Here is a 10,956-nt window from a genome sequence, read left to right as displayed (position 1 = left end):
TGGTTTGCACCTCTGCTGGGCTGTGCTGGGGTGGGGGCTAAGAAAAGGGTGTTTCACTCCACTCCCGGGGGGGTTTTGTGCCTGTTGTTACAGGTGGCTTGACATACGCGACCCAAAGCACCGACACTGGGGAGCAGAGTGTGTAATTTGGCCAAAAATAGGTGGAATTGCACCAATTTGCAAAATACCGCACACGGAATTTTCCATCTTTTGGAGCAGAATTTGTCCTGTGTTGGCGTGAGATGGCCCGAGGGGTCAGGGTGTGAACTCAGCTCGCCGGCCGGCCGGCTTTGACCCCGCTAGTCGAGGAAGGAGAAAACGCTCAGGTCGGGGAAACGCTTTGCCAGCCAGGTGAGTGCAAACCCGCTGGCAAAGCCGCCGTGCGAGGAGTACGGCACAGGGCGGAGTCGTGGGCTAACACTGGAGCAGGGCTTCTTAAACAGGGGAACACCAAACAAGAATTTTTTTTTATGAGGAACACCAAGGATTATTGATAGAAATGGAGCCGTGTTAGTCTGGGGTAGCTGAAGCAAAATGCAGGACAATGTAGCACTTTAAAGACTAACAAGATGGTTTATTAGATGATGAGCTTTCGTGGGCCAAGGATTATTGGTTGAGCCAAAAAAGAAAGAAAGAAAAAAAAGGTCGGGGGCGTGGGGGGTGGAGGGAGAGGAAGGGTCCGGGGGGGGGGGGAGAAGTTATTGAGGGGAAAAAAGGTCGGGGGAAGTTATTGAGAAAAAAAGGTCACCCGCCCCTTTAAGGGCGGCCGTTTTGAATTGCGTTGTTCTCCGCGGCACACCGGCGCCATGGAAGGCGGTTTAAGTAACACTGCTCTAGACGCTGCCCACGAGGGAGTAGGGGTCTAAGGGCTCCCCCTGCCCCACGCCGGCCCAGGGGCTCCCCCCTCCGGTCACTGCTTGGCAGGCGGCAGGGGGACCTCGGTGGGCGGGGCGGGGTTGTTGGTGAATTTCATGTCGCGGCAGAACAAGACGCTTTTCTTGCCCAGGCCCAGCTGGTACTGCCAGATGTAGATCTTCTCCTTGGGCGGCAGGGTCAGGCTGACGGACTCCTCCACGTCCGTGGCCTCGCTCCAGTTCTCCTGCTCCGTGCTGACGCTCCTCCCGCCGTACTGCGCGCTGAGGGAGAACTGGTACTTAGCGATGGCTTCGGTCAGGGCCCCGGACTGGTAGGAGGCCGAGATGCTCACGCTCCAGTTGTGCTCCACGCTGCTCATCTTCTCCTTGGCGTAGCCCACCTTCCGGGTGAGCTTCTTGTTCCAGGCCACGGGCGTGTTGGAGTCGTTGCAGATGGTCTTGATGGCCTCCCAGGTGCCGAAGGCCGCGCCCTGGGTCAGGGCCAGCCCGCCCGGCAGGAAGCTGACCACGTCGGGGTGGAAGGAGTAGGTGTCGGCGTCCGTGTTCTCGTGGAAGTTGGTGGTGCGGTGGTACTGGACGCCCCATTCGTCGTGGGGCTCGACGAAGTAGTAATAGTCCTTGATGCCCCAGTAGTAGAGGCCGTGTCTGCAGGCCGGGTGCAGGGTGTACTCCACGGCGTCGGCGTCGCTGTTCATGTTGGTGACCCGGCGGTAGACGCCCCGGCTCTGGAAGATGATGTAGAAGTAGCCGAAGGCGGAGAGGTAGTGGGCCCCGCCCTGGCAGTTGGGGTGGAGGCTGTAGACCACAGAGCTCTCGTCCGTGTTCATGTTGGACACCCGGCGGTAAGCGCTGCCCTTGAGGATGTAGAAGAGGTCGTCCTGGTGGGCCAGGTAGTGGGCCCCGCCCTGGCAGGAGGGGTGCAGGCTGTACACGGTCAGGTCCTTGCCTTCCTTGAAGTTGGTCGACCTCATGTAGCAGCCCAGGTCGGAGCGGACGATGTAGTAATAGGCATTCACCCCGCAGAAGTCCACCCCCGGGGCATGGCTCTTGGGCACTACGGCAGGCATGCTGCGCGGCGCTGGAAGACACAACGGGCCCGTCCGGAGGGTGGCCGGGGCGCTGTTCCCGTAGGCATCTCACAGGCGCACCCTAGTGAGGGGCCTGGCCCCGGAGTGCAGGAGCCCACCGCGGGCAGGACAGGCAGACGGGCTGCCCTGGGCCCTCCCCCGCACGCCCCGTTGGGGTGCAACCGGGCAGCCCCGAGCTCTGGAAGCCCCTGGCCAGAGACAGGTAAAGGTCCCTGAAAGGCTCCCCCTTTCCCTAACGTTTCCCCAGTTCCTAACCCCTCGAAACCCTCTGCCCTGCGCCATCCCACCCTGAGACCCTGGGCCCTGCCCCTCCTGACCCTGCCCCCCCCGGGCCCTGGGCCCTCGCCCTGAGACCCTGGCCCCCCCCCCCCCGGGCCTGGCTCCATCACCCCGCCCGCACCCTGAGACCCTGGCCCCCCCCGCGCCCTGAGACCCCGGCCCCCCCCCCCTCCGGGCCTGGCTCCATCACCCCGCCCGCACCCTGAGACCCTGGCCCCCTCCGCGCCCTGAGACCCCGGCCCCCCACCCGGGCCTGGCTCCATCACCCCCCCCCCCCACGCCCTGAGACCCTGGCCCCCCCCGCGCCCTGAGACCCCGGCCCCCCGCCCGGGCCTGGCTCCATCGCCCCACCCGCGCCCTGAGACCCTGGGCTCTGTGCGTGGGACAGGAGCGTTTCCAAGGACGCTCCCATGGGGCCGGATTTCAATCTCTGGCCTGGCCACCCAGCTTTGGCCTCCAGAACCTTGCGCCTCCTTCCCTGTGGGTGGGGCACGGCTCTGCCCTGCGCCCCCGGCTCCTCCCGGCTCCGCACCCGCCTGGCTCGGCGCCGCGGGACAGCCGCACGCTTCGCACCAGGCAGGCAAGTCGCACAGACACTCGTGCGCACACATGCACTTACGTGCACACACACGCACGCGCACACATACACACACGCACACACACACACACGCGCGCGCACACATACGCACGCGCACACACACACGCACGCGCACACATACACACACGCACACACATACACACACGCACACACACACACGCACACACACACACGCGCACACACACACACACACGCGCACACACGCACGCGCACACATACACACACGCACACACATACACACACGCACGCGCACACACACACACGCACGCGCACACACATGAAATACATTTCGAAATAACGGGTGCGCTGTCTCGCCCCCCGGCAAGCCTCACTGCACGAGGGATGAGGGTGGCTCCAAACGCGCGATTTCGAAACTTGGTGCCGTGGGGAGGCGCCACCTTTCGAAAGAAGCTGTTTCAAAATTCAGGTTTGAGTTTAGGCTGTAGTGTACATGCACCGTTACACTCACACACCCCTGCAACCCCCACCTACCCCAGCCTCTTCCAGCACCACCCGCCCCCCACTCCCCACAGGGCTTCTGCAGGGGCCCCTGCCCCGGGGAGCCCCCGGGCCCCTGCTCGACCAGAGGGGCTGCCTGGGACACGCGCGGGTGGTGGTGGTGGCGGGGGGGGCTCTGCGCTCCCTGAGCCGGGCCGGGCCGGGCTGGCTGCTGGGTTCTCCCTCCGGCTTAGCAGGCCCCAATTCACCCCCCAGCACCACGCCCTGGGCGGCCCGTGCGAAGGGCCCGGCCCTGGTCCCCACCCCCTCGGGGTTCCCTGGGTCCTTTCTCCGAGGGTCCCCCTCCTCCTCCCCTCAGGCCCCTTTCCCCTCCCCTCAGGGTCCCCCTCCCCTTCCCCCAGGAGCCCCTCTCCTCAGGGTCCCCCAGGGCCCCCCTTTCGCCTCTCCGCAGGGCTCCCCTCTGCCTCTCCCCAGACTCCTCTTCCTTCTCCCCCCCAGGGTCCCCCTCCCCATGGCCCCCCTTCCCCCAGAAGCCCCTCCCCTCAGGGTCTCCCTCCCCAGAGCTCCCCTTCCCCCAGGAGCCCCTCTCCTCAGGGTCCCCCAGGGCCCCCCTTTCGCCTCCCCGCAGGGCTCCCCTCCGCCTCTCCCCAGACCCCTCTTCCTTCTCCCCCTCAGGGCCCCCTCCCCATGGCCCCGTGCCCCCTCCCCTCAAGCTCAGTCTTTCTGGGGTTCCTCTTTCCCCCTCCCTTCAGGCTCCCCATCCCTGGGGACCCCCCTCCCCTCCCTCAGGATCCATCTTCCAGGGGCCCCTCCTCCCCTCCCTGGGGACCCCCTCCCCTCCCTCAGGATCCATCTTCCAGGGGCCCCTCCTCCCTCCCTGGGGACCCCCTCCCCTCCCTCAGGATCCATCTTCCAGGGGCCCCTCCTCCCCTCCCTGGGGACCCCCTCCCCTCCCTCAGGATCCATCTTCCAGGGGCCCCTCCTCCCCTCCCTGGGGACCCCCTCCCCTCCCTCAGGATCCATCTTCCAGGGGCCCCTCCTCCCCTCCCTGGGGACCCCCTCCCCTCTCTCAGGATCCATCTTCCAGGGGCCCCCTCCTCCCTCCCTGGGGACCCCTCCCCTCCTCAGGATCCATCTTCCAGGGGCCCCTCCTCCCCTCCCTGGGGACCCCCTCCCTCCCTCAGGATCCATCTTCCAGGGGCCCCTCCTCCCATCCCTGGGGACCCCCCTCCCCTCCCTCAGGATCCATCTTCCAGGGGCCCCTCCTCCCATCCCTGGGGACCCCCTCCACCTCCCTCAGGATCCATCTTCCAGGGGCCCCTCCTCCATCCCTGGGGACCCCCCCCCTCCCTCAGGATCCATCTTCCAGGGGCCCCTCCTCCCCTCCCTGGGGACCCCCCTCCCCTCTCTCAGGATCCATCTTCCAGGGGCCCCTCCTCCCCTCCCTGGGGACCCCCCCCCCTCCCTCAGGATCCATCTTCCAGGGGCCCCTCCTCCATCCCTGGGGACCCCCTCCCCTCCCTCAGGATCCATCTTCCAGGGGCCCCTCCTCCATCCCTGGGGACCCCCTCCCCTCCCTCAGGATCCATCTTCCAGGGGCCCCTCCTCCCCTCCCTGGGGACCCCCTCCCCTCCCTCAGGATCCATCTTCCAGGGGCCCCTCCTCCCCTCCCTGGGGACCCCCCCCCTCCCTCAGGATCCATCTTCCAGGGGCCCCTCCTCCCCTCCCTCAGGATCCATCTTCCAGGGGCCCCTCCTCCCCTCCCTGGGGACCCCCTCCCCTCCCTCAGGATCCATCTTCCAGGGGCCCCTCCTCCCATCCCTGGGGACCCCCCCCCTCCCTCAGGATCCATCTTCCAGGGGCCCCTCCCTCCCCTCCCTGGGGACCCCCTCCCCTCCCTCAGGATCCATCTTCCAGGGGCCCCTCCTCCCCTCCCTGGGGACCCCCTCCCCTCCCTCAGGATCCATCTTCCAGGGGCCCCTCCTCCATCCCTGGGGACCCCCTCCCCTCCCTCAGGATCCATCTTCCAGGGGCCCCTCCTCCATCCCTGGGGACCCCCTCCCCTCCCTCAGGATCCATCTTCCAGGGGCCCCTCCTCCCCTCCCTGGGGACCCCCTCCCCTCCCTCAGGATCCATCTTCCAGGGGCCCCTCCTCCCCTCCCTGGGGACCCCCCCCCTCCCTCAGGATCCATCTTCCAGGGGCCCCTCCTCCCCTCCCTCAGGATCCATCTTCCAGGGCCCCTCCTCCCCTCCCTGGGGACCCCCTCCTCCCTCAGGATCCATCTTCCAGGGGCCCCTCCTCCCATCCCTGGGGACCCCCCCCCTCCCTCAGGATCCATCTTCCAGGGGCCCCTCCTCCCCTCCCTGGGGACCCCCTCCCCTCCCTCAGGATCCATCTTCCAGGGGCCCCTCCTCCCCTCCCTGGGGACCCCCCTCCCCTCCCTCAGGATCCATCTTCCAGGGGCCCCTCCTCCATCCCTGGGGACCCCCTCCCCTCCCTCAGGATCCATCTTCCAGGGGCCCCTCCTCCATCCCTGGGGACCCCCTCCCCTCCCTCAGGATCCATCTTCCAGGGGCCCCTCCTCCATCCCTGGGGACCCCCTCCCCTCCCTCAGGATCCATCTTCCAGGGGCCCCTCCTCCATCCCTGGGGACCCCCCTCCCCTCCCTCAGGATCCATCTTCCAGGGGCCCCTCCTCCCTCCCTGGGGACCCCCCTCCCCTCCCTCAGGATCCATCTTCCAGGGGCCCCTCCTCCCCTCCCTGGGGACCCCCCCCTCCCTCAGGATCCATCTTCCAGGGGCCCCTCCTCCCCTCCCTGGGGACCCCCTCCCCTCCCTCAGGATCCATCTTCCAGGGGCCCCTCCTCCATCCCTGGGGACCCCCTCCCCTCCCTCAGGATCCATCTTCCAGGGGCCCCTCCTCCATCCCTGGGGACCCCCCTCCCCTCCCTCAGGATCCATCTTCCAGGGGCCCCTCCTCCATCCCTGGGGACCCCCTCCCCTCCCTCAGGATCCATCTTCCAGGGGCCCCTCCTCCCCCTCCCTGGGGACCCCCTCCCCTCCCTCAGGATCCATCTTCAGGGGCCCCTCCTCCCCTCCCTGGGGACCCCCCCCCTCCTCAGGATCCATCTTCCAGGGGCCCCTCCTCCCCTCCCTCAGGATCCATCTTCCAGGGGCCCCTCCTCCCCTCCCTGGGGACCCCCTCCCCTCCCTCAGGATCCATCTTCCAGGGGCCCCTCCTCCCATCCCTGGGGACCCCCCCCCTCCCTCAGGATCCATCTTCCAGGGGCCCCTCCTCCCCTCCCTGGGGACCCCCTCCCCTCCCTCAGGATCCATCTTCCAGGGGCCCCTCCTCCCCTCCCTGGGACCCCCCCCTCCCTCAGGATCCATCTTCCAGGGGCCCCCTCCTCCCCTCCCTGGGGACCCCCTCCCCTCCCTCAGGATCCATCTTCCAGGGGCCCCTCCTCCCCTCCCTGGGGACCCCCTCCCCTCCCTCAGGATCCATCTTCCAGGGGCCCCTCCTCCCATCCCTGGGGACCCCCTCCCCTCCCTCAGGATCCATCTTCCAGGGGCCCCTCTGTGACGTAGTGGGGGTACCTGGCTGGTTTCTATGCTGCTGGCTCTGGGGGAACCCCCACTGGCTGCTGTGGGTACCACGACCCAGCAAAACAGGATGAGTCACTATGCAAACCAGTGGCCAGACACCCCCCCATGGAGAGGAACAAAGGAAGGTGGAATGCTGCCCTGGCTGGGGGGCAGGGCTGGAAGTGAGGGAGTTGGTTGCTGGGCTGTCGGAGGGCATGGATGAGACAGCCTAGGGAGAGGAGCTGGAGTTTAGGGGCCCAGTCTCCCCCATCTCAAGGGGGCCTGAGGCATCCTAGCCCAGTTCCTGTGACCAGATTACATCTGGGCTGCGCTGTGCTGGAGGAGCAATAAACCACCCTCAATTCCACTGGCTGGTGCAGTCTGTTTGTGCCATTTCGGGGTGCAGGAGACGGGGAACCCCCAACGTGCCGTCACACCCTCCTCCCCTCCCTGGGGACCCCCTCCCCTCCCTCAGGATCCATCTTCCAGGGGCCCCTCCTCCCCTCCCTGGGGACCCCCTCCCCTCCCTCAGGATCCATCTTCCAGGGGCCCCTCCTCCCATCCCTGGGGACCCCCCCCCTCCCTCAGGATCCATCTTCCAGGGGCCCCTCCTCCCCTCCCCCGCCCTCCCCCCATTGCCTCAGGATCCCCCCAGATCTCCCCTTCCCCCGGGTGAGGGCCGAGGTCGGTCGCCCGCTGCCCGACGCCCTGGGGCTCGGTGCCGCGGGCCGGGGGGCACCTACCCCTCCGTGAGCAGGACGAGCTGTCTGTGGCGCGGCGCCCAGGGGGCCGGTACTTATAGCAGGCGGGCAGCCCGCCCTCGGCCAGTCCCTACTTGTCTGCTCCAGCCCCGGGCCCCTCTCCGTCGGCAGCCAGAGCCGGGCCCGGGGCAGGGGCGGCCAGGCTGCTGGGTCCAGCCCCCGAGGGGCAGCGGGACCCCTGAGCCGGGCGCGCCCCTGTCCCCGGGGGGAGGCGCCCTGGGCCCGCCCCCACCCCAGCCGGGGGCCGGCAGGGGCGCAGGGGGGCAGGGGGGCTCTGGGGCGCCAGGGACCCAGCGGGGCAGCGCGGGGCTTGCGCCCCAACAGGCGAATTCGGCCCCCACTTGGTCCTGGCCTCCTTCCCTCCCCGCCCTGCCTGCGAGAGCCCCCCCCGCGGGCACCGCCCCCCCGAGCTGGGAGCTCGGCCAAGTCGCCGGGGGGCAGGTATCCGGCCCCCGGCGCCTCGCACCCTGGGCCCCTCGGCGGCGCTTGCGCCTGCTGCCTGCTCGCTCCCCCGCGGGAAGGGGGGCGCTGGGGGCAGGTCTGGGCCCGGCCCGGTGCTCGCCCGTCTGGGGCGGGGCAGCCCCGGGCCGTACACGCCGGGACGCCCCCCCCGTCGGCGCTTGCTCGGCGCCGCTTTGCCACGGCAGCCTCAGCGGAGCGCGGGGCCGCTGGGAGTCGGGAGAGGGGAGTGTCTGCGTCCCAGGCCCGCTGCCAATCGGGGGCCAGGCAGAGAAAGGGTGTTAGCCCCCCCTTTCCACATGGGGAAACTGAGGCACGGGCCAGCTAAGGCCGGCTGCTGAACTCCCAGTAAGATGCGCAAGTGACTTGTCTGCCAGCCCCGCCTCCCCACGCGAGGACCCTGAGCCCCCCCGAACCAGCTACAGAACCAGGCGCCCGGCCCCCCACCGCTCTAACCACTAGCCTCCGCTGCCCTTCGAGGACTGGGGAAAGAACCCAGGCGCCCCCCCCCGCTCTAACCACTAGCCTCCGCTGCCCTTCGAGGACTGGGGAAAGAACCCAGGCGCCCCCCCCCCTGCTCTAACCACTAGCCTCCGCTGCCCTTCGAGGTCTGGGGAAAGAACCCAGGCGCCCCCCCCCGCTCTAACCACTAGCCTCCGCTGCCCTTCGAGGTCTGGGGAAAGAACCCAGGCGCCCCCCCCCCCCGCTCTAACCACTAGCCTCCGCTGCCCTTCGAGGACTGGGAAAGAACCCAGGCGCCCGCCCCCCCCCCGCTCTAACCACTAGCCTCCGCTACCCTTCGAGGACTGGGGAAAGAACCCAGGCGCCCCGCCCCCGCTCTAACCACTAGCCTCCGCTGCCCTTCGAGGACTGGGGAAAGAACCCAGGCGCCCCCCCCCCCGCTCTAACCACTAGCCTCCGCTGCCCTTCGAGGACTGGGGAAAGAACCCAGGCGCCCGGCCCCCCCCCCTGCTCTAACCACTAGCCTCCGCTGCCCTTCGAGGACTGGGGAAAGAACCCAGGCGCCCGCCCCCCCCCGCTCTAACCACTAGCCTCCGCTGCCCTTCGAGGACTGGGGAAAGAACCCAGGCGCCCCCCCCCCGCTCTAACCACTAGCCTCCGCTGCCCTTCGAGGACTGGGGGAAAGAACCCAGGCGCCCGCCCCCCCCCCTGCTCTAACCACTAGCCTCCGCTGCCCTTCGAGGACTGGGGAAAGAACCCAGGCGCCCCGCCCCCGCTCTAACCACTAGCCTCCGCTGCCCTTCGAGGACTGGGGAAAGAACCCAGGCGCCCGCCCCCCCCCCGCTCTAACCACTAGCCTCCGCTGCCCTTCGAGGACTGGGGAAAGAACCCAGGCGCCCCCCCCCCCCGCTCTAACCACTAGCCTCCGCTGCCCTTCGAGGACTGGGGAAAGAACCCAGGCGCCCGCCCCCCCCCTGCTCTAACCACTAGCCTCCGCTGCCCTTCGAGGACTGGGGAAAGAACCCAGGCGCCCCGCCCCCGCTCTAACCACTAGCCTCCGCTGCCCTTCGAGGACTGGGGAAAGAACCCAGGCGCCCCCCCCCCTGCTCTAACCACTAGCCTCCGCTGCCCTTCGAGGACTGGGGAAAGAACCCAGGCGCCCCCCCCTGCTCTAACCACTAGCCTCCGCTGCCCTTCGAGGACTGGGGAAAGAACCCAGGCGCCCGGCCCCCCCCCTCTGCTCTAACCACTAGCCTCCGCTGCCCTTCGAGGACTGGGGAAAGAACCCAGGCGCCCGGCCCCCCCTGCTCTAACCACTAGCCTCCGCTGCCCTTCGAGGTCTGGGGAAAGAACCCAGGCGCCCGCCCCCCCCGCTCTAACCACTAGCCTCCGCTGCCCTTCGAGGACTGGGGAAAGAACCCAGGCGCCCCCCCCCTGCTCTAACCACTAGCCTCCGCTGCCCTTCGAGGACTGGGGAAAGAACCCAGGCGCCCGCCCCCCCGCTCTAACCACTAGCCTCCGCTGCCCTTCGAGGACTGGGGAAAGAACCCAGGCGCCCCCTCCCCTGCTCTAACCACTAGCCTCCGCTGCCCTTCGAGGACTGGGGAAAGAACCCAGGCGCCCCCCCCCCGCTCTAACCACTAGCCTCCGCTGCCCTTCGAGGACTGGGGAAAGAACCCAGGCGCCCCCCCCTGCTCTAACCACTAGCCTCCGCTGCCCTTCGAGGTCTGGGGAAAGAACCCAGGCGCCCCCTCCCCTCCTCTAACCACTAGCCTCCGCTGCCCTTCGAGGACTGGGGAAAGAACCCAGGCGCCCCCTCCCCTGCTCTAACCACTAGCCTCCGCTGCCCTTCGAGGACTGGGGAAAGAACCCAGGCGCCCCCTCCCCTGCTCTAACCACTAGCCTCCGCTGCCCTTCGAGGTCTGGGGAAAGAACCCAGGCGCCCCCCCCTGCTCTAACCACTAGCCTCCGCTGCCCTTCGAGGACTGGGGAAAGAACCCAGGCGCCCCCCCCCCTGCTCTAACCACTAGCCTCCGCTGCCCTTCGAGGTCTGGGGAAAGAACCCAGGCGCCCCCTCCCCTCCTCTAACCACTAGCCTCCGCTGCCCTTCGAGGACTGGGGAAAGAACCCAGGCGCCCCCTCCCCTGCTCTAACCACTAGCCTCCGCTGCCCTTCGAGGACTGGGGAAAGAACCCAGGCGCCCCCTCCCCTGCTCTAACCACTAGCCTCCGCTGCCCTTCGAGGACTGGGGAAAGAACCCAGGCGCCCGGCCCCCCCCCGCTCTAACCACTAGCCTCTGCTGCCCTTCGAGGACTGGGGAAAGAACCCAGGCGCCCGGCCCCCCCCGCTCTAACCACTAGCCTCCGCTGCCCTTCGAGGACTGGGGAAAG

The 10,956-nt window shown here is 68.4% G+C and overlaps 1 protein-coding gene across 1 annotated transcript; it reads right to left on the bottom strand.

The window, feature by feature from the left end:
• Nucleotides 1–550: 550 nt before the first annotated feature.
• Nucleotides 551–8,124, bottom strand: LOC106732124 (uncharacterized). Its single transcript, XM_075917321.1, has 2 exons — nucleotides 7,628–8,124; nucleotides 551–1,953 (listed from the first exon to the last, which is right to left on the bottom strand). Exon 2 carries the CDS (start codon nucleotides 1,940–1,942, stop codon nucleotides 911–913), a length of 1,032 nt encoding a protein of 343 aa, XP_075773436.1. The 5' UTR covers nucleotides 1,943–1,953; nucleotides 7,628–8,124; the 3' UTR covers nucleotides 551–910.
• Between the last annotated feature and the right edge of the window lie 2,832 nt (nucleotides 8,125–10,956).

Source organism: Pelodiscus sinensis, unplaced genomic scaffold, assembly GCF_049634645.1.
Source record: "Pelodiscus sinensis isolate JC-2024 unplaced genomic scaffold, ASM4963464v1 ctg143, whole genome shotgun sequence".
NCBI lineage: Eukaryota > Metazoa > Chordata > Testudines > Trionychidae > Pelodiscus > Pelodiscus sinensis.
Note: the sequence above shows the minus strand (reverse complement) of the source record. Positions and strands in the feature narration are given on the sequence as shown.